Source organism: Phalacrocorax aristotelis, chromosome 3, assembly GCF_949628215.1.
Source record: "Phalacrocorax aristotelis chromosome 3, bGulAri2.1, whole genome shotgun sequence".
Lineage (NCBI taxonomy): Eukaryota > Metazoa > Chordata > Aves > Suliformes > Phalacrocoracidae > Phalacrocorax > Phalacrocorax aristotelis.
The window spans coordinates 2,771,433-2,794,846 of record NC_134278.1 but is presented as its reverse complement, the minus strand read 5'-3'; the positions used below and the strand labels follow the sequence as shown (position 1 = coordinate 2,794,846).

The window sequence follows — 23,414 nt, the reverse complement described above, 5'->3', positions numbered from 1 at the left end:
TACATTGTAGCTTCTGCAGTTGGTACCACTAGTCCTGCTTCCCTGCTAATGCCTGTTACTGATTCTTATGGTTTTTTCCAGCATGAATAAATTACCAACGGTAATGTACAAGCCCTGAAGCAACTGCCAGATTTGTTTTTGGAGGTGATGGGTGTTGGTACAAGCTTTTAATGAAAGAATTTTTTGTACACAAGAATAAATAAAGATCATTGGAACAAGAAGTAGGGAATAAAAGCTTATTCAGAATGACCTTCCCCATTAAATACTTTAGGATTATCAGATTCCCCAAATGAGAGCTTTCAGTTGGAACACAATAGGCATGAAAGAACTGCAGTGCTTTGAAATAGTTATGTGGTGTTGACTCAAGAACAGTTCACAAAATATTTCCTACACTTAAAAATGACCACAGTGATTTGCTGAGGTGGGAGGGAGAAGAATAGACAAAGTGGATGCGTAAGTTCATCATGTGACCAAAATATGAATTTAGGAAATTTAAGGGCATAGAGGAATGCTACAGTGAGTCAGTAGCACTTTTTTATGAAGGAATAGTTGGGCTTTTACCCCAAAATACTGAAGAAATTGATATTTTGCAGAGAGAAAGAAATGGAAGCGCTGAATAGGCAAGCAGTGTTTCAGTCCTGTAGCTAAGGACTGCTGTACCTTCAGGCGGGGACCTTGTGGCTCTACGTTCAGCTGCACCTTGGCTTTGCTGCACGCATTGTGTGCCCGCGAGCCTGGGATCGAGCTTTCCTCTTCACTGCAAAGGTGTTCGATGGGGTTTTTTTTGCCTTCAGAACAAGTTCTTGATGCAGATCTATGTGCTTTCATGCAATTCTAGGTTTAAGGAAATACTTAATTCTGCCTAGAGCACTATGACATTTTTCAGCAGACTGGAGCCGTTAGTAGGGCATATACGGGACACGGGAGCTGAGCTGTCATGGTGAAGGCTTGCCTGTAATTTTCATAATATGCTGTATTTTCTCTTTGCTTCTCAGCAAACAGGTCAATTATAGCTTATTTCCCATCCTCGTGCTGGGAAAAGAACAGCTGATTTAAGTGGAGCGCTGAGGATAAGGTTTTCTTTTCTAGGTCAGGCAGAAGAGCGGCTTGGTGCAAAAGTGTTACCCTGAAAAGCAGTAGGCAGAGGGACCGTGGAGGGATCTAGGCTGCTTGTTTTAATGGTTCTTTCTAGTCTTAGTTTCACTGGGACAAAGATTTTATGTGTTTCCTCGTGCCAGGTTCTCTAGTAGTACGATGTTGGTCCTGAGAGCTCATTATAGTTTGGAAAAAGGACAACAGAAAGTAACTCCTGCTTTTATAGCGGGGATATGAGTAGGTGAGGAAAGCAGTCCCTTCTCACCATCGCTCATGGCAGAACTGTAATCTTGCAGCTGCTGAACTGTTTGAGTGAGTTTGCGTAAGTAGAGTGCTGGGTGAAAAGGCTTGAAATCTGGAGAATAAGTAATGTAACAGTGTATGCCAAAATGCTTCAAATTTTTGTTGACATTCGGCATATGGGAAACATCAAAGTGGATATTGATCGCTGCCTGCTTCCTTATCTTCACGTTATCAGTCGAGTTTGCTAAAATGGGTTGGAGGGACATAGACAGTATTGAAAGAGCTGATCGGGGGAGGGAAGGTATGTAGTCTGTGGTCTTGGGAAGAGTGAAAGACAATATGACGAGTTTTTCTTTTTTGAGAGATATCAAACACTAATTTTGCTATAGCTGAATGTCTGAGGCTTCTAATACGCATTGAGATTTATTTGAAGTGCTCTTTTTGAGATGGCAGTGTTTTGACAAGCTGCCATTCTTGCATTCCTTTCACTACAGTGCTTCAGATGCGTTACACTGTTCTTTCACCTCCCAGGCTCCTTAGACACTGATGGGGGGTAGGAGCCCAGAGTACGTAGCTATTGTGCAACAACCTCTGGCTTGTCACTGTGATGGTGAAACCTGTGTGTGCTGAAGTAAGGAAATTCAGGCAGTTACTGAACCATGGAGACAAGACAAATAACTGCTCTGCTTAACCAACCTTTCTTGCCTATAGCTCTTATCTTTCCCCTCCATACACAACTAGATCAACATCATTTGTGGTTTCTAGTGTGTGTGTAGTTTTAAATACTGCCAAGTTCCTAATTTGGAGTTGGATCCAAAACAGGCTGTGAATAGACTTGCCACATGAAAATAACACTTTGTTTAGCAGCTGCCTGATTCTGGAGGCACCAAAAACAACTCTGAGGTATAAAGTTTTGCACCATGCGTCTGTCCAGAACTGTCGTCTTCAACAGCCGAACACCCAGCAGTGCTGGGATTGCACTGAGATTGAAGTAATAGATTAAATTCCCAACCTTGTACATACATTGTGCGTATACAAACACAACACAAAGACTGATTTATTTACAAAATGCAGCCACAGAAATGTTCTCTTTCGAACTGCAGCTGTTTCAGAAGTCACCTACTTGCTTAGTGGCTGGTGGACTTGCTAAAGATGTTGGAGAAGTGAGTCCATGCATCTCCTCAAATAGGTGTTGCCTTTTCCAAAGAGAGGAGGGTGTACCCTTCGCTCGAGGACACGGCAAATTCATGGGGCCAGGAAACAAAGCGAAGGAGGTCGTTTGCCTTATTTAGACCACCAAGCTGGAAGGTGACTCCTCCATTGCAGTCTTTGTGATTAGCTAACAAATTGCATGGACAGTCGTGGGATAAATGACTGTAAGTTCTTTGGGGATGTGATCTTACCTGCTGCTGTGTATTTTCTGCTGTAATTATAAAGAGCTCCTTCATGGCCTACGTAATTCAGTGGAAGGAGGGTAGGTGGGGACTTAGCAACTCAGAGACAAGCGCAGGAGAGGCACCGCTTCTACACATTATGTTTAGAGGGAGTTAGTGCACGTTTAAAAGAAATAGAAAACATTACTAAAATTTTTTGAATGGACTTGATAGATCATTTGTTTCCCTGGGTTGAAGACTCCTTACAGTAATTTCTGTAACTTAATATGAGGGTGAAGAGCTTGTGGGCTACTCTGGAGGCTTGGAGCCACTGTGGCTGCAGATCCTGTCGTGCTCCCGTGAATGGCTCTTGCTCATAATCACAGACTCTTCTTTTTTTTCCTTCCTTGTTTGAAGCAGAGAGGTGCTGAAGTAGATTATTTTTTCTGTCAAATGATACTGGATGCACAGGTTTGGTGTGTAAATATAACAGAGTCTGTGGAAAAACATCAACTTTCTTCCAAAATAATTCTGGATGATGTATTTGTGTTTTCAAGGAAGACAGACAAACTCAAACTGGTTTAAGGTAGAGGCTATAAAGAGTTCATGAGTTGGACGGTACAGCTGGCTATTCTGCAAAAGGAAGAAATACTAGGCTTGGTAGAACTGAGAGAGTTCTTCAAATCACACTTTCATGGATTAAACCTTTTTGTTCTCGTTCCTAGGTGCTCATAAAGGGCTGCTCTCTCCCCCCACCCCCCTTTCCCACCTTTATTTTTCTACTTCTAGCTGCCAGTAGACTCCCCTTAGAAATTTCTGTGGATGTCAGCATGTTTTTCTTTCTGAAGTGAGGGAGTGTTGACAGTTCTCACATCCTGCACAAGGGAAGGGAGCAGCGAGGGGGCCTGGGGAGGTTGTCTGGTGCAGTTTGTCGGTGGAGGAGGTACTGGCATCGGTTTGGCTCATTCCCAACTTTTTCCCCTTTTGCTGACTCTGTAAGAAAAACCCTCTTGCAACAAGGAATTTAAAAAATATCGCTCTAGACTGCTGTAGCTAACTGAAAACAGACACGGGAAAAATTGGTTTGAAAGACTTTTGTTTTTTTTTTCCTGGGAGACCTGGTGACAGGTCCTCTGTGCTGGTAGCTTTGCCATAAATGCACGCACAAACTCATACATTGAAGTCGAAACCCCTTTGCTGGGCAGGAGGCTGTAGGAGAAGGGCATGGCTATTTAATGTTGGAAAGGCTCAGAAAGAACACACAAAAAAACTTCTATATTAAATTTGTGGTGGAAATTGTGTTTAAAACAATTTTCTCGTTGTTTTGTGAATGTGCTTGGTGTGTTTAATCTCAGAGTTGAAGAAAGTTGCTGATAAAGAATTTAATTGTTCATGGGCATCTTTTTGACCTCTCCTAAATCCCACCTCCCAGCCAAGAAAAAAAATGTAGGAAAAGCCTTCATTTTTAAAATAGGCGGTTTAAAATCTTAAAACTTAAAAGCTGGAGTTAAGGACATGTAAACACAGTTGTTCTTTCTCTGCAGCTTCCCTTTGCATTAGGCGAGTTGCACGATGAATTGTCAACTTGGTCACAAAATACCTAAAAAAAAAAAAAAAAAGAAAAATATTCAGAATGGTAGCTGTTCTGAAACTTCATAACACAGTTTCTGCAGTAATTGTAAATTAATTCTGCGTATTGACAGGAACTGGGGCTAACGGTGCAAATAAAGCCTCGAACCTGCGAGTCCTGGATCCCCTTGGAAATAAGGAGCTTGTGGCTGGGGGGAAGTGAAAGGGACAGGCTGAATCTCATCTAATTGGAATGGAAAATGCTTTTTAAAAACAAAAATCTCCCCCAAAACAGCACACACTTCTGAAGTGAAAAAGTTCTGCATGTGTGTGTTTTCAGGCAATAGTTCAGAAAGAAGGAAAAAAAAAAAAGCTATTAGGTTCTAATATCACAGCCAAAAGGGGTTTGTAGGGTTTTTTGCAGAAGGGAAGTACAGAATCAGCTGTTCGGTGCCACAAGATTTGGGGCACTTCTGGTGATAATCCTGAAGAATTCCAAGTAGGTTGCCAGACTCTGATCTGTTGAGCTTGTTTTGCTCTTCATACAGTCATGCTGTCGAGAGTTTGGGGTTTTTCTTCTGGTGAGAAGTATGAAGAAGTCATTCGAATGACACAGTTGTTCTCATACAGCCGCTGTTTGTGCGGACTCTGTTGTGCCACTGAAAATGATGCCTTGTGAAAATACAGACTGTTTTCTGTAAATATTGTTGCTGAAAGTATCTTTATGACACCTAATTATGTCCACATCAGGAAGGCTTTTCTACACAATTATCCCTCTAGTTATTCTACCAGGTGTAGAGATTTTTCCTCCAAAATTCTTTCCAGTGACTTGGTAGCCTGCAATACGGCTCTCCTTTCCGCGTTCTCTACCTTTAGACTTATCCTATGTGTCTATGGCTTGTGTGGTCATTTTAATGACTGCTTTTAAGGTACATCCTGTGCTTTGTGTAAGGTGCAGTTGATTGTTCCAGGATTAATCCTGTATAACAGTGACCTGGCTTCTTAGCCCCTGCCTTAAATAAAAAGTTATCCTGGATGAGAACACCGGGCATGTAGATCATAGGAACATAGAATCATAAAGGTTGGAAAAGACCTGTAGGATCACCAAGCCCAACCCCCAACCCAACACCCCCAGGCCTCCTAAACCATGGCCCCAAGTGCCACGGCTGCACGGTGTTTGAACCCCCCCAGGGACGGTGACTCCCCCACCTCTCTGGGCAGCCTGTGCCAGGGCCTGACCCCTCTGGCAGGGAAGGCATTTTCCCCCACATCCAACCTAAACCTCCCCTGACGCAGCTTGGGGCCGGTTCCTCTCGCCCTGTCACTGGTGACTTGGGAGCAGAGACCGACCCCCCCCTCACTCCAGCCCCTCTCAGGCAGCTGCAGAGAGCGAGAAGGGCTCCCCTCAGCCCCCCCTTCTCCAGGCTAAACCCCCCCAGCCCCCTCAGCCGCCCCCCAGCACACTTGTGCTCCAGACCCTGCCCCAGCCCCGCTGCCCTTCTCTGGACACGCTCCAGCTCCTCAAGGCCCTTCTTGTCCCGAGGGGCCCAAACCTGAGCCCACCATTCGAGGTGGGGCCTCCCCAGTGCCGAGCACAGGTGTACTCTGAGTACAGATGCCTGCATTAGTTAATGCTGTAGAACAAGATTATCATACATGTTTCTGTACACCTGTACACATACATGGACACGCACGTGCTGTGCTACCTGCCTCTTTGGGAGCTGATAGCACAGCTGCTTGGCTGCCTGAAGATCACATTTGACTAGAGCAAGTTGTGCAGTTGTCCCAGAGGCAGAACGGGTTTTCTGCCAAATCCCGGGGCTGGGGCCGTCATGTTTCCATCTGGAGATCTAGTGGCGGAGCTAATAGGCTGCCAGATCATAAGAGGGCTTTTTTTCCTCCCTCTCATGGTAATAAAATGGTAGCTACATCAGGCTCTATTAAAAAATATTGAAAATCACAATAGTAATTGAAAGTTTGGGTGCTGGCTGTTCACCAGACATTCTCTAGAGCACAATAGTATCCTGACATCTAAGTGTTTACAAACAAAAGGATGAAGTTGTAGCCCCCTTGTCATAGTGCAAGCTTTATGGGATACACGCACCGCTTTGAATGTGGTCGGGACTAAGCAGAGTATTGTACTAACAACACAGAAAATTTAGCTCCGAGTAGAAAACACCCCAAACCCACAAAGCTGCTGTTCAGCCCCAGTTCTTGCTTCTCGGGCTTTTTTTTACTTCTTTTTTTTGAGTGAGCTGGCAAAAATTAGTTTTGTCAGTAGAAACTAAGTAACGGCCAACTATGCCTGGAATGCCTTGGAGCACTGGAGGAATTTTCCAAGTAACAGTGATTACTTTTGTTCCTTTTGGCTACACAAGTTTAGGCTTTGAACTGTGTTTGCTCTTTCACATTTTTTTTTTTTACGTGTTTGGGGATTTTGTTTTAGAGACTGTTTCTGCTCGCAAGAAATCTTTTGCTCAAATAGGGCAGCGTGGTTTTCTCGCAAAGAGCTCGGTAGCGCTATGGAGGTAAAAGCGAGACTCCATAAAAGCAACGTTAATTGGAGGATATTGTCCAGAAAATGGAGTTTACTGGGACTCAGTATTTTGGTGCTGCTTGGTCTATGTGTGAAAAATGGGGAAGGAATATTTATGAACTGTTAAACCCAACGACCTTAAGCACTTTATTTTCTGCAATATTCTGGGAAAGTGGATTTCTGAGTATCGTAGGATGAAGAAGCCTGAAGCGATCAAACTTGATCTAGTTGACATTTCCTCTCATTGTATACGTAGCAGCAGCAAAACGTGGTGCAAGTTGTATTTGTCCGATAGGCGGAAAGAGAGGAAACAACTTCTCAATGAATTCTACTATTTCTTATCAGCTGTCATACTGCTGTCTTTCAATTATGTCTATGCTAGTAAAATAATTTATTGTCTAAATTTTCTTTCCATTGGCTGGCTTTCTTTTATGCCAGGAAAGAAATTCTGCAGCTGAAATTTAAACAGCAAAACTCTAAACATTGCAGCGTCTTTTCTAACGAACTGCTGCCTCTTCAAAAAGCCTTATTCTGAATCCTTTATTCAGACAGAAAAAAAAAAAAAAAATGCTACCAGTTCAAGGATTTGCTTCAGAAAGATAGCCGGGCTCCTAAACCTTAAACAAATGCAAGATCTTCCTGACACTCTTTTGTGCCCACATCCTTATCGTCTGTATGCCTGAAGCTGTCTGCATGGAGACTTGCTGGTGCTAGAGCTCTTCAGTAATTCCTGCAGCACTTATCAGCTCCTCCACGCTGGGAAGCTCCTGTCGTACAGCAGAGGATATATTTGCTTCTTCACAGTGGAAGGTAAACTTGCAAATCGTAAGCCCTCTTATTCCAAAATAGACGACTGCAAAGTAGTGGTTGGTTAAGTCCTGGCTCCCATTACGGGCAGGTATCTAATGCCGAGACAGCGTGAGCGATGCACGGGTCCTTTTGGTATTCAGCTCCACCTAGGCCCAGTATTTACCCTCCGAGATATAGCTAGGGGTCAAACTCAAAAGTCTTGTTTGAAGGACAAGTTTTCTTGAAAAAACCCTTCAGTCCGTGAAAGCCGTTACCTTTTAACCCATCGCTCTTCAAACAGAGCCTACGTTTGCTTAGTAAAGCTCTGCACTACGGTTCTGCAAATGTGATATTTGATTTTTCTGAGGTGTTCCCAAGCATCCTTACCCTGCTGCGTTTGAGCGGGGAAGCTCATGCCAGGTGAGGGAGTGAGAAGGAGCAAGGGAAAACGCTGTACAGAAGCCACAAAAGAAATTGAGCATTATAGTTTAAGGTTTTTCAGAGAGGTGCTGTTTGGGGCATACTTAACCAGGGAAAGCAAGGAAAGAAAGATCTGTGAGGTCAACTAATTACTTGCTTCCAGGGAACAGCCACAATATGATGCAGCTGTGCGTTCGTGTCAGAACCCTGTATAGTTATTGTATTGCTTTTACCTGCAGCAAATTATTAATAAAATCACAGAATGGCTGAGGTTGGAAGGGACCTCTGGAGATCATCAGACATTTGTCCTTTAGGTGCTGCACCACAGTTTCTTCCATTTGACTCGATGCCAAGAGCAGCTCTGGGGCTGCTTGTCCTGTTGTGTTGATGTTCCCCAAGCGAGAGCAAAGGTGTAGTTACAACACAGCTTTTCTCGTCCAGATTTGCTTGGAAGTGTGGAACGGGCATCGTGGCTCTGAGTGTTACAACAGGGTCTGTGAGGAGTTCACCTGATACTAGATTTAAGAAGTGTCAGAAATGTGGTGGTTTGGACTATATCTGTATAAACTTTGAAAAGAATAGACTTGCTACGAGGTGGAGTTGTTCCTGCATCCGAAGGATAAATTACTGTGACACAGGATGCCAACTTTACTTTTAATAAAACGTGTGTGAATACAAATTGATTTAAGGCAAGCTAACTTAGCCGGGAGTGTGAAGATGTGGTCTTACAGAGCCATCGCTGGGAGTTCCTGCTGAAGGGCATAAACCAGACTAATTACACTGGAATCTGATACGCTTGTTTTTGCAATGGTTATCGAAGATTGAAAGTGGAAAGCAATAAAATTTTCTGGGACTTCCCTAATTCATAGTTACTGCTGTAATTGTTCCCTCTCCTCCTTTTTTTAAGCTGCAAATTCTTATTCTCCTTTCCAGAAGCTTCTGAGAATGGTAAAATGTTAGGTTTCGATTCTGTAAACCCAGTGTAGCCTTGTGCCACTGAGCAGTATCAGCCAGATTTATAGTTTGGATGTCGTTGCGGTTGCTGCTGGCTAATGAAATGTTCTTTCTTAAAAAAAAGAAAAAAAGGAAAAAAAAAGAGTCTGGCTTGTCAGATCATGTCATACAGCCTCTGTACCTCTTTCCCCTGCTTTCTGACTTGCCACCTCCCACCTTTCTCCTGCCATTTGCCCCATCAGCCCATTTCTGATTCAGGCAAGGAGCAGGCTGTGCTGTGACTGATTTAGAGCACGTGCTGGTTTGCCAGCTGGCTGCTACCTCTGAGCTGTTGGGTCAGCCAGACAGAACAGATAAGGACTGAGCTCCCCTCGCCTCTTCCCAGTGACGTTTCACCTCTGCTCATTTGCTGCGGTGTTTTCCCCACGAGTTTTGCAAAATCTCAAATATACTTAAGGTCATTGTACCTTCCTGCTTTTGAACCTGGAAAGCCAGAGTCAAAACTGATCTGAGATATTACTAACTAACCAACTACGGCTGAACGAAGAAGTTTGATGTTCTTGAATATATCATTTAATTATTGGAGATTCTATTCTTTTTTTAAAAAAACCCAAGCAATAGTGTTGGATGTATACTGATGGTCTCAGCTGGGAATTGCTATGGTTTTATCTGGTGTTTAAATTGTGCATAAGATCAGTGGAACCGCTAGTGTTCTTTATATGAAAGCAAACGTCTTGGTCAAGAAGCTCATACTGTGTAAGAGCTAGCTTAAAAAGAGATGATTACTCAGGGCTGCATGTCTTCGTTCACTCTTGAAATGGCATGTATATTCACTTGGCTGCAAAAAATGAAATAGTAATAATTATAGGCAGTTGTTTTACAGTATTGTCTTTCTCCTTTTTTAGTTTTAGAAACCCTAGACACATTAGATTCCCCCTACTTCTGTTTGACATAGAATTGAAAAATGGTAAAAGAGGGGAGCTGACAAAGGAAAGTCCTGTCAGTCTGGATTCCAGTGAAAATATGTAGCTGAAAACATCTTAACGACATCCTTCAGCAGTGAAAAGATAAGTTTTCCCTTCCTGTCCTGGGTGTTTCTGCTGCATTTGAGATAGATGTGAATTATTGGCTGTCAGCTGAGGAACGATAGCGAGGCCTGCCGACACTTCTGAAGCGGCAGCATCCTTGGGGGAAACGGCTGGACGGGTGCTTTGAGCCCTGCAACGACCCCCTCGCTGTGTGCTCCGTCTTACTCTCTGCCTTGCAGACACTGGCTTGGACGTGGGTGTTGGTGCGAGCAGTTTGCAGCTGACGCAACTGTACGTGATCTTTTCTGCTTTAGCGCTACTTGTGATTCTTTACTAGTCATTACAAGATGCCCCTATTAGGACCCTCTGGGTTTTTTTTTTCCTAATGCCAGCCCTAACCATAGGAAAAGTTCATTGCATATGTTGCTGTCATCCGTGTTTCATTGTAGACGATACTTCCCTGCTCTGTAGGTGATGCTGTTGCTTGCCCTTTGCCTTTTCATCACCTCGGGGATGGACCCTAGCAATGCGCCGCATGGAGCCGCCTCGGAACACCCTGCGCTTCCAGTGTGCTTGTAGCTAGGAAGGCTGCTGTGGGTGGTGCATCCCCATATCTATTCGTTTCCCACAGGGTTTCGAATCAGGCTGAAAATCTTTCTATGGGTTTCTGGGCCCGGCTATTGCAGCGCGCAGCTGCGGCATTAATGGCTCCGTCTGTGCACAGCATGACGCTGTGTTAGACAGTGTGCACCCTTAATGCTTTCCTTAGGGAAACATTTGTCCAATTTATTCTCTTGGTCCAAATGACACGGAACAAGCTACAGCTCTAGCTAGCTGTGCCGTACCCCAAATGCTGGACGCTGGGTTTCTCGGACGTAGGGCTTCCGTTTGCTCAGGTTCGGATTAAGCGAGTCTGCGAGCCGTGGTTTTGTGTGTTTGTGCAGCTCTTTAGAAAATGAGATACTTAATTTAAGACCTTTAGTGTGAACTAAGCTTGATGATTTACACAGCCTAGCATAATCCATCCTCTTAAAATTGTATATGTGACAGGACTTCTGAGATTACATCCTTATTGCTGCTCTAATCCAAATAATAATACATCCTGCATTGAGGGCTGCATTGTCACAATATAATCCTGCCTTGGAACTGGGCTGGGGAATATGAGCATAACTGCTTGCGGAATGAAGAGCAGTGTCAGATCTCTGAGTGCTAAACTCAAACTTAGAATCCAGGCTTGCTATTCTCTTCATTTTACGAGAATGATCTCCCGGTAGGAATAGGAATAAGCCTGCCTTGTAAGCAGGAGCATCCCTGAAAGCCACTTAGCAGCTTCCAGTGAAGTCCTTCAGCAGAACACTCCACTAGTGTTTCAGAGCACAGAAAGCCAACAAAATGCCCTTGCATCTCTCTCAGAGTAATCCAGACGGGCTTTCTGGTGTCTTCTGTGTCTGGATCAAAGCCTCGGTGAAGGCAATTCCCTCAATGTGCTCTGTATCTACAACCACCCAGGAGCAACAGCGACGGTCGAGAGTCTGCCCCAAGCATGCTACCAGGACCCTGGGAGAGCTTTTGTTCGAACTGAGCCAGATGGCAGGGGGGAAAGTGGTCACGTTGTTACTGCTTGCTTGAATTGACCCTGTGATGTGGCTGTCATGGGTAACCTTGACTTAATCGTCCTGCGTAGCAGGTCACGCCGGCTGCTCTCCAAAGTCACCGTCATTCCTGTTATGTCAAGCAGATAGGCATATTAGATCCAAGCCTGAGCAAAAGGGGTGATGGACTTGCTTAATCAATAATTATTTTTGAGGGGCAATGCTGAGAAATTACTGGTGTTCAACCCATTACTCGTTTCTCAATCCATATGAGCAGCAAGAACTCTGAGAGTAATCTTATATGGCTCCCATGTCTTTCTCCTGCTCTGGTCAAAAGAATTCAGTGATGCTTGTCACAAGACTTTACTTGTTACTGACATCAAGAGCTTCCTAATCCCAGTTGGAAGGTCTCAGACAAGGAGACTTTAGTTCTTTGTTGTCGTGTGTTTGCTGTATTTCTCCAGTCTTCTGTATGTGGGAAGACCGCGTAACCTGCTGCCAGGGCACTGAGTGATGGTGTGCTGTTATTTTAAAGGTTACTGCAGCAATTTCATACTTGTTTAAAAACAAAGAACACCACCGCCACCACCCCCTTTAAAATTATACACATAACAGATTAAAGGAATTGTCTGCTCCTTCTTTTAGGGAAACAAATGTTACTCTGCTGTCCCAGCAACCCTGAGAGAACTGAGTTGGGCAGGTCCAAGGGCTGGACTTTGAAATTTCCTCTTGAATAACTCTCCTGAGATTCCTGCTCAAGTGGTTCTAGAAATTTTTATGTTGCTTGGGTGCTTTGTTTTCAAGAGACGGTGACACCCACAAAACTGGAGGGAGGTGTCCCAGGAAAAAAAACTGGGAGAGAATGAGGAAGAGATGGTGGCAGCGTGAGGAAAATCAGTGGCTTTGAATTTAAAATCAACTTACTCAGAGCAGCATCTCAAATCTTGCTTTTGAAAAGAGACAAGCATTGGCTTATAAAATCACTTGGGATCTGTAAGCGAGGGGAAACCTGAGGAGAGGAATTAACTTTTTAAATACAGCGTTCCAATGATGAGGTAATAATGATAGAGTAATTAAGCTAAAATCACCACAACTAACAGTCTTTGTTTTTCTTGTCTGTCTTTCTTTTTTACCCCAACCCTATACCAAATCCTTTCTGCGCCTGCTGCTTCGGGGAACAGTAGGACCCAACCAAAGGTAAGGGCTTTGACTGCATGTTAAATCAGTGCGTGAAAAAATGGTTGTATCGCTTATTTGGTCTTGGGTTAAATATTTAAAAGCATTTCAAAAAACCAACTCTGTAGTTGATCAGCTGCTGAGTAAGAAACTCAGAGCATCTCCTTGCTGCAGAAGAACACTGCAGCCTGTGCCAAAAAATGAGTCACAGGAACAAATGAGAACTTACCTACTCAGCATTACAGACTGTGAATGGAAGACGACGTCTTGTTTGAGGGCTTTTACAAGCATTTCCTGGTATTTGTGTTAAAGCAAACTCGTTTTGTTGTTATGGCTTGTGATCCTGTGACTCTATTTGGTACACAGATATCTATGTCTATCCTGGAGTATCAGGATTCAGCTTCATTGATGTGGTCGTATAGCCAAGGATGTTTTATTAAATGCTCTGAAGGCGTGGGATGTTATAATAATATGCTTAATTGTATAATAAACATAAAAGAACCAAAACCCCTGAATTTTAAATAACCAGGCTGTTGTTTCCTCAATTAGAGGATGTAAAATAACCACTTGTATCTTTTGATGCTGGGACATTAATGTAGTACAGGGAAAAAGCCAGTGTATTTTTTAAAAATAAGTTATTTATATTTCAAGGATTTTTGCATTTTCGTAAACCTAGGTAGTAAGTTTGGATGTGTCGGAGGTATGGATTTTTGACTTCTGCATAATTTTTCTAATTATTTCAGTTAGTATAAATACTTGAGGAAGGTTTGCTTTATTGCTTTGTGAGTCCCTAAATGATTTTTCAGGTTCCATGATATGATCTATTAGGAAATGCTATAACTGAGGTAATTCACCACAGGCTCAGTATTTCTTTTTAGAGGTTTCACATTATTAATATAGGTATGATGCAACATATTTTGTTCCTGCAACCTTTACTAGTTAAGAAATGTTGAGTTTGATTACCTGTGCAGATGCCAGTTCATGGTTAGTGCCCTTAGCATAGAGACAACAGGCTCACTAAAATGGACCATGAAAATGGGTGTTAACAGCTAAAATGAAATTTTCAGAAATAATGGAAGGAGGGTTCAGAAGGTGGATGTGAGATGCTGGCGTGGTGCTTTGCTCTGCCAACATGATCTGAAGCGATGCAAGCTTAGCTACATAGTCATGCAGAATATCTCTAAGGGGAAAGAGCAGCCTTCGTTAAGCTTAGGGGAGAAGTAAACAGCCAAAGAGCAACACGTTGTACTTCCATTTTCTTATATCCTACAAAGGAATTTTTGCCTGTGTGAATGTAGGTCAGGTATTACCCTGAATTTTTTGTTTCTTACAAATACATATTCAGGGGAGTTGTTTTTGCCAATGCCTGTTTTTGCAGCCTCAAGGCCCAAACTATGCACTGTCTTATTGGAGATCAGCTTTCATGATGAAAGTGCCTGTGGACCTTTACAGGGATTTCCCACAAAACTGAAACGTGTCTATTTAACAAGATTATAGTGCTACTGTTCTCATGATAAAGCTCATTTGCTCTATATTGTTCTTTACAAGTATTAGACTTTGGTGCCGACTGCTTCTGTTTGTCAGCAGTATATACATACCTACTCCTCTTCTATGGAAAGAGGTGCCTGCCCTAAGGCATGTTTTAATTTATGCAGACAGGAGATGCCAGGAGATAGTAGGCAGAAGCAGCCAGGAGACATCTGTCAGTTTGCAAAATAGAAAGTCTTGTGAAGAGTGAATTGCAAGGATGGGTATAAAGGAAGAGAAGGAGAGCTCCTTGATACCCTCTCAGTTGCCACATGGAGAGCTTTTGGAGAGCACGGAACAGGATTCATGCAGTAGAAAGGAAGAAATAAAAACAAGGAACAGATAATAGCAAGGAACAGGCTTGCATATGGGAAGGTGCGGTGTTTGTTTTTGAAAATACTCATAGAAAATAGGTAATTATGCGGGAACATGTGTTATGTTCAGAGTGGCCCCAAGCAGCGTGATGTTAGCCATCGTACTACAGCGCTGTCAAATTTGGATAATGCGTTTGATTTGGCAACAGTTTTTAAAAGGTGTCCTCCTCGTTATTTTCCTGCAGGTGTTTGCTTACGATCACTGCTTTTGGTCTATGGATGAATCTGTCAAAGAGAAATATGCAGGTAATATTTACTGTAGCTTTGTGCTTATTGTCTCCAAGCGCGAATGATCTAATTAAAATGCAGTATTGGCTACAGGGCACAGACCATATGGCACAAAGCGCCTCCCCCTGTATGACAGCTTGGTGTGAAAAGAAAAAGGAAAGTCTTCAATTATTCCTGTTTCTCTTTTCTAAAGATGATAACAGCAATAGGCATCGCTGCCTGTCTGCAGCACAGGAAACTGAGAAATCCATCACAATAGTGGCTTATGCTTATTTACATCCTTATTTAAAATACAGTTCCAGGTGTGTCATTTTTAAAAGCATCAAAATGGTTTCTTTTCAGGGTTGGAGGAACATTGTTATATGTAATTTAATGTTTCACACTGCTGATGGGAGTTTGACAGCATATTAGAACTTAATAATGGAGTATTAAAAAAAGCCTAATTTAATATAGGGGTGTGGGAATTCACATGGACTGGTGAGGATGGGTAATGCATTTAATTAAAACTTTTCTGTGTATTATGACACATTTTGGCAAATACTTAGGGTAAAACATGAAATATTTGGACTTACCACTCCTGTGATCTATTCCTTTCATACTTGTTATCTCTTAAAATTGGGAACCAGCTAAGCTTGTTTATATTTATTTAAAAAAAAAAACCACAAGAAAAATAAGAGAAGCCTTTGCTTCTAGGTTTTCATTTCTCTAACAAAGAACTAATGAATAGTAATTTAGTGAGGAACTGAGAAAAACGTGACACTTTCAGCCATATAAATCATAGGAAGGTAAATTTTTTTGTTTCTCAGACTAATGGAGGTGCCTCTGTCACTTATATTATGGTCTGTGACACATCGGAAGTGTTCGGCCCAAAACCATTCCGCTGGGCTTAGCCCGGAACAGCTGTCAGGAATTTTGATGGGGAATTTTGCATTCATAAAATTCAGAGTGGACTTGGATGTAAAGATGCAGACTCAATTAATGAGAGAAAGGAAAAGCTTTCAGGAGCATTAATATATATGAGAGGACTTCTCAGTCCATGAAATTCTGCCATGTCTTGTTCAGGCTTTAGTTCCTCTGCTTGTAAAAGAAATTCTGTAAATAGAGGTTTTGTTTAAATAGGTAATACCCAAATGTATTCTTTGCTTGGAAAAGGAGCCAAAAGGTTTTCCTACAGATTTAGTTCAATTCCAAAAGAAGTGGGATACCCTGTATTTAGCTAATGCATGTCTTGTACTGTAACATCTCCCACAAAGTTGTGACTCCTTCTCCGCAACAATCTCCTCATGGTATTATTTAATAACTTGTACATCTACAGTTAAATTATCTAGTGCTCTACTAAGTGCTCTAGGTTAAAACCAAGTGGCAGTTGCTAAAATGTATGGGTTGAGTATATTTTGAGGCGGTGTCATTCACCGGAGGACGAAATTCTGCAGCTGGTAGTAGATTCTGCTGATAAAACAGAATTCTGAGTATGAACGTTGAGAGGATGTTGTTTTAAGCACATACAGGTACTGGTACATATATATATATATGCATATACATATGTAGATGGTATACACCTTTATATACACGGGTACGTGCGTGATAATCACGGCTTCTGATTTTTGCAGTAGCATAAATCTGGAGCACGTCTACTGGCTGACGATCTTGCTCTTGGAGAGGGAGCACGTACTAGATGCTAAATATATTATTTGGGCAACAACAGGAGGAAAACACTGTTTGCTTTTACATAACTGTCGAAGGATCCAAATCAAGGAGTGGGAGGAATCTGCTGCTTTTTTACAATGTTAGTTTGTGTGTTTTATTTCTTAGGTCAAGATGTTGTTTTCAAGTGCCTTGGAGAGAATATTCTTCAGAATGCCTTTGAAGGCTATAATGCTTGCATCTTTGCCTATGGGCAAACTGGTAAGTCCCTTCCGGACATAAGCAAAAAATATCATTGATGCAAAAGGTGTTACATTCTGACTGGAGACCCTCCTCAGGGCTGTTGTGACATTGTTTTGGGAGAAATGCCTTGTAATGTACGTGATAAACACCTTTCTTTTTTGTAACAGTAGACAGGAGGTGGACAGGATGAGAAATAGGTTTTTGTCTGTTGCTGCTGGCAGCCCTTATTTCTCACACCTTTGATTATAATCTTTGGAATGATTGAGATCGTCCTTGAGTTCAGTGCATCACTCATATTTTCTACATATTTCATTGCAATAATCTTAGTCATCATTTTAAATGTAATATGCAAAAATGAATATGCTTGTGCGCCTCACTTTTCTCCTTGTGTCATATATGTGGGTGTTAGTGGGTTGTCATCTACAGTAAGACTGTACCTACCTGAAAACGTCTTCTCTGTCGGTTTGTACTAAACTTCCTGTTTTGCTTTTCCTTTTAATTAAATAGTCTTTAGCTAAATGGTGTTTTGGTTGCTCTAAATACAAAACTGCACAAATATCTTTCACTGAAATGCAGGGGGTTTTTCCACCTCTTCTATTTCCTTTCCATGTTCCGCACAGCAAGAAACTTTGTTGCATGTACACTAATCAAAGGTTCAATCACACAGGATCGGGAAAATCATACACGATGATGGGTACTGCTGACCAGCCTGGATTAATCCCTAGACTTTGCAGTGGACTCTTCGAAAGGGCACAGAAAGAGGAAAATGAAGAGCAGAGTTTCAAAGTGGAAGTGTCCTACATGGAGATATACAACGAGAAAGTCCGAGATCTTCTTGACCCAAAAGGGTAAGTAATTTGTGTGTCAACAGCACTGTAATATGTTGCCATACACTCTTGCTTTCCATAACCAGCTTGCCTTAATGGATCCCACATAAGGCATTTGCATAGGATGGCTTTTACTTCTTCCTGATTTCAGTGTCCTTTCATTTTAAATCCAAATAAAGTAGTAAGACTAAAAGCTTGGAGTAAACTCACCCTAATGCTACCTTTTATGCAGTGACACAAATGTCTATGTCAGCATTTTATGTGTAGACATAAGGCTTTTTTGTTTGCATTATAGCCCTCCTTCTGTGCTTTATTATGATATTTGTAAGACCATCATGTTTGAGACCTCTCAGTGAGAAATTGCCTCTCTCTAAATGTTGTCTTAAGTCAGTCATGTGCTTATAAATCACTTCTTTTTTTTCCCCAACCAGAAGCCGTCAGTCATTAAAAGTTAGAGAACACAGTGTTTACGGTCCTTACGTAGATGGCCTATCCAAACTAGCTGTTGCTAGCTACAAGGTAAGGATCGATTTTCTGAAAGGCTTATGTTGACATCCTAAACACCAGGGTGCTGTCCCTTCAGCAGGACAAAATTAAGCTCCTCCTAACTGCCATGGCAGTAACACGGATTTTAGAGCAAGAGAGCTGTAGGATTGTTGCGTTGTGATGACTGGGGAGAACAGAATTAAGAGCAGAAACTCATCTTCATCCTGTACTACTCAATAGCTCTGGAAGTAATTCACCTATTGAATGAAGCAGCTTTCCTCCCAAACTTAAGATGAGCGTACGCTGTATCCATGAGAAAGCGATCTGTGATTAATTGCAGAACCAGGATTTAGCAGGCACGGGCTTTCAGTACCACATTTTGTCACTTTTTGGCTGTCATGCTATTGCCGGGTAAATTCACTTACAGGAGCACACAGGCACACTGGAATTATAAACCAGTGGCTCTTTACAAGGCAAATACTCGAGAACATTGCATAAAACTTGCTTGCTGGAGAGGAAATGTTTATATATGCATTCACAAAATGACCTAATTTTTAAGAAGCATTAATGTACGGTGAGAGAAATGAGTAAATACAGGATGGAATTCTGTCATCTTAACCAAACGTGAAAATGATGCAGTCCTTCCTATTGCAGTCTCCCCAGGTATTCATCCACCTCTCTTTGGTGGTTTCTGTTAAGACCAGACACATCGCGTGCTTTTCCTTTACATGTCGCCCAGCCGCTTTGTGTAATTCAGCATACAGAGTCAGAGTGGTCTGTGGTGTTCTTTTGTTTGTTTTGTGGGTTTTTATAGCACCATGCAGCTAGAGACGCCTGAATAGAAAGTTAAGCCCAAGATTCAGAAGTTTTACCGATTTTACAGGATTGCTGTAAAACACTTCAGCAGGGGAGCTGTGTATTTCTCAAGTATCACAACTGGACATACCGGAGGAGTTTCTAAGCTCTTACGTGTAGGAGGAACGTAATGACCCGTTCGGTGTGGTTCTGCTTTATAAAACTTTGAGCCTAATGTCAGTATTACAAATTTCAGGAATGTGTGTTGGACAACTTATGCTAAAATGTGAAGGTGTTCAAACGTGAATTGCTGTTTCTGTGCTTTTTATTTTGCTTTTGAGTATTGCTATGTGCAGCCAGGTGCTTTTTTTTTTGTTGTTGATAATTTAATGTCTAAGTAAAGGTAATGGATGAATATGCATGTCACATCAGCATAGAATTTCTAGTCCTTAAAGGGGAGATCACACTATTTTTTCTCCTCACACTTTATGAAAAAACAGTGGGAAACTTAGTGGGAAAATACTTGCTGTATTTTACCAAATTGAGATTGTTTCAGTAGATAATTGAGAAGAATGTTAATGCAGATATGCTTACGGCTGTGAAAATTGTACCTAGGACATCGAGTCCTTAATGTCTGAGGGCAACAAATCTCGAACAGTGGCTGCCACCAACATGAATGAGGAGAGCAGTCGGTCCCATGCTGTCTTCAAGATCATCCTCACCCACACACTTTACGATGTGCAATCAGGAGTAAGTAAAACAAGTTACAAGGTCCAAATGTTAAGCTTGCTTTAATGTATTTCGCAGACTCTTAGAAATGTCGGTTGGGAGGGACCTCAGGAGGTCATTCGCTGCAGTCTCCTGCCCTTGTGCACTGCGAGCGCCGGGTCAGGTTAGCTGCATCCTCAGAATGCTCATGTGCTTGTGCCCCGACGGAGGGAAATCAGTTTTAATAGGTTTGTAAGTGGAAATGTGTTTTTTGAAATGGAAAGCAAAAATGCAGGCCCCAAGCTGCAGCAGACTTGCTGGAGGGTGCAGGAAGGATCTCCTAAGCCTAGAATCTAAAGTAAAGAAACACTTCTTTTCAAACAATGGTGTGTAGTACAGACTTGGAGCAGAAACTAAGGATGTAATGTGTAGATGAAAAATAGAACACCGGAGTGTACACCTGGTAATCTCCTTCCAGGGCTTGTTTCATGCAAAGATGTACAAATGATCAGCTTTATAAACAGAAACACATACTCATTTCAAAAACTTTGCATTGTATGACATTGATATTTTTATGTATATATAAGAAATATCTAAAAGACATTTAAATGTGGAAGTGTTTTTCTTTACATTTCCTTATATGTAAATATTCCTTGGAGGTGGGTAAGGAATACATTTATGTTAATATTATTTAATCCCTCATAGAAAATGGTGATAAACTAAAATTGAAATAGATCTCCTATACCAAAACTCTTTAAACTTTGTTGATAGATTCTGTGCTCGGGCAATTTTTAAATGTCTTCAAAGCCTTGGAGAAATTTTGAGTGTCTGCAGAGCAAATCTACGGCATGTATGTGCCTAAATGTTGAATACAACGTAAAGTATAAGGAGCATTTGGATTCTTTTCCTCCTCGTTTCTCAGTCTCCACCGATCTTCTCATCCAAACGATTTTCCTTGCTCTTTATTTGGTTTCTTTTTCCCTTTGTGCTTCACATCAGCGGTCCTACTATGCTAAACTCCTCGATTTGCCGTAGCTTCTCATTCCATTTCTGCTGTGGCTCCACCATGTACTTAGCATGTGTGGGTTTTGTGTGGGCATGGCCAGCCCGGATGCAAGGTGGTAGTTGTGCTTGTCTGTATTCTCTGCATCTACCAGTGACCAGTGTGTGAGTTTCTGGAACAGATTTCTCTGTTTTCCCATCTGCTCGTCCTTTCAGTCCTGGAAATGACATGTTTCAGCATGTCCTGATGATCACATTATATTTGGAGAGGCTTCGAGTAACATCTTTGAAAGCGTATTGATTCTAATGATCCTGTTCATTTAGGGGAACGTAGCACTTTGCAACTGTGATACCGAGATGCTAAAGCTGTACATGCTGCAGAAGTACATGATGTGAGCAAACTGTTCTCAAAGACAAGCTCTTCAGATTGACATGTGAAATTCAAGGAGTGTTTCAGGATGTCATTTTGGGTCAAATGAGATAAAAGGATTTGTATCAAAATCTGTGTTACAGGTTTAAGCACTCGCATAGCTTGGATGGCTGTCGAGGAGGCTGTTAAGGATCTAGGAGACTTGGCAATTGTAATTTGTGTAAATGATAACATGCTTCTTGTCATGTTCATTCTTACTCTCTGAAAAACAGAGAAGAAACTTGGTATAAAATCTGAGATTTTTAGGGAACTGTTTTGAGGATGGGGCTATAGACCCCATGTCTCTGTTATTCCTTGGCCTGTACTGCCTCTGCATTTTTCTTGGTTTAACGTTTTACTAATGTGCCCTGTGTTCCTCTCCTCTGGAGATTTCTGAGATGTCTTAAGATATTAGTGTGCCTGACTTTACTTCAGATCCTCCTCTTGTTTCTGAAGCAGCAGCTAGTACGTTAGCACAGAATACTGGTCAAGTCCAGTGACTTTCAAAGGTGTTGGAAGAGCTGCAGAGAGTCTACACCAAGAAATGAAGCTTGTTTCTTGTTCGAAAGTACATCAAACTGTGTAACTTGATTTGAGTGAACTAACAATAGCTGTTCTCTGGTTCCTTCTGCAGACGTCAGGTGAGAAGGTGGGCAAGCTGAGTCTGGTGGACTTAGCAGGTAGTGAAAGGGCAACTAAGACTGGTGCTGCAGGAGACAGGCTGAAGGAAGGAAGCAACATTAACAAGTAAGACTCTGTGATTATTTCTTTTCCTTTCTTTCACCAGGACAATCCTGGCTGCTAAATACAGTGTACTTGTAAAATAGGATAAAGTCCTTATAAGCTCTTGTAGCCAGTTTTCTTCTTCCCTTCTCTCTACTTCTCCGACATAGAATACTCTTGGATCTTTGAATGGGATCTCTGCCTACTTAAAATGATTGGCGTTTTTAATTCTGTACTTGCGTTCCTGCAGCTACCACATAATTGCGTTGTGAAGACGTGATTGTTAAGGCTGAAAATGTATACTGAAAACAAGAGCTTCTGTGAGAGAAGAATGACCAAAACTGTATTAGAAACTTTTTCCTCGGAACTCGTTCTTGGAGAGAAAGTGACTGTCTAAATATGCATTTGACTAATGAATATTTACACTTGTTAATGACTGCCTGTGTTCTCTGTGCAGGTCCCTCACAACACTTGGGCTGGTTATTTCTGCCCTGGCAGATCAGGCTGCTGGCAAGAACAAGAACAAATTTGTTCCTTATCGTGATTCTGTGCTCACTTGGTTACTTAAAGTACGTACCCTGATTATTTTTTTTTTTTTTTTTTAAAGAGAGAACTGCAAGGGAGGAAAAAGGGCGAAAAGTCCCATTCAATGAAATAAAAGGCTGTTCTTTTTGCCTCGTCTTCTGGTTTTGATGGTAACCATAATTGTCTTTGGAAAATTAGGTGGATGTAAGCCATTAGTATCTCTACAGACTTGAATATGTTCCCTGAGTTCTGCTGACCTGTAATGGCCTAAAAAAAATATTAAAAAGCATTACCTTTTCTGGGTCAGTTTGCATACAGCTTCATACACAACCTTGGGCTAATTTAATTTGGGGTATTGCCACCTGCAACTGCATTTTACATACTGGCACGGTTAGTTTTGAAGAGTTTGATTAAGACTATTACCTCTTCCTAATTGTCTAATATATTTGTTAATATAATCTACTTCTGTCAGCAGAGTATAATTGCAAAGCATTATCCCAATTACAGTCTGAGGAACAGGTCAGAAGACTTTGTACCTCATATTCATGTGAAATGAGCAGTTAAATAATTATCTGTACCGCACAGGACTCTGGTATTACTTTGGGGGGAAAAAGGCATGTATCATGATGGTACTTGGATGCAAATCTGTAAGATCCATAAATAAAAACCCAGATTGTTAAATATGAGTTTGTTTGTTGAATTAACAAGCAAGCTTTTGATTTTGTTGTTCTTCCCACTTCCTACGTGCGGTGGCCATAAAGCGTGGTACCCTGATGACAAAAAGTCTTAGGAGTGCCCGTTTGATTTTAAGTAGAGTTGTCATTTACTCTCTGAAGGACTGGCAAGGAGAAATGTAGCCACTTCTGCCTGTAAAAAGCTTGCCTGCTAGTAAAGGTGGCTTGTTTTGTTTTTCATATCTTGCCTGGTACAGTGCGAGTGGTCTTGGTTGACTGGGATTTTGAGGGATTATTGAATTAGGTGTCATGTGTAGGTGACTTCAGTTTCATTTTCCAAGTTTCCTTTTTTCCCCGTGTGCTCTGTGTTATTGTTCTCAAGAAACAACTAAGATATTTGCTGGTAGGAAGATATAATCTGGGAAGAAACTGATTTTTGGCACCACCGGCCTTTTTTTGCCCTCTTTTGTAGGC

At 41.7% G+C, this 23,414-nt stretch overlaps 1 protein-coding gene across 5 annotated transcripts in view; it reads left to right on the top strand.

The window, feature by feature from the left end:
* The window catches only part of KIF13B (kinesin family member 13B), a 127,723-nt gene that overhangs the window by 38,406 nt on the left and 65,903 nt on the right, over positions 1-23,414 (top strand). For 3 of the 5 annotated variants that reach the window (XM_075086534.1, XM_075086532.1, XM_075086535.1), the window contains 8 exons: positions 12,784-12,796; positions 14,862-14,922; positions 16,717-16,809; positions 17,459-17,639; positions 18,050-18,137; positions 19,515-19,649; positions 21,653-21,765; positions 22,199-22,310. In XM_075086534.1, coding sequence (XP_074942635.1) covers positions 12,784-12,796; positions 14,862-14,922; positions 16,717-16,809; positions 17,459-17,639; positions 18,050-18,137; positions 19,515-19,649; positions 21,653-21,765; positions 22,199-22,310 — 796 coding nt within the window. Of the gene's footprint in view, positions 1-12,780; positions 12,797-14,861; positions 14,923-16,716; positions 16,810-17,458; positions 17,640-18,049; positions 18,138-19,514; positions 19,650-21,652; positions 21,766-22,198; positions 22,311-23,414 lie in introns of all 5 variants that reach the window. The other 2 variants (XM_075086533.1, XM_075086530.1) reach the window with 1 other exon arrangement.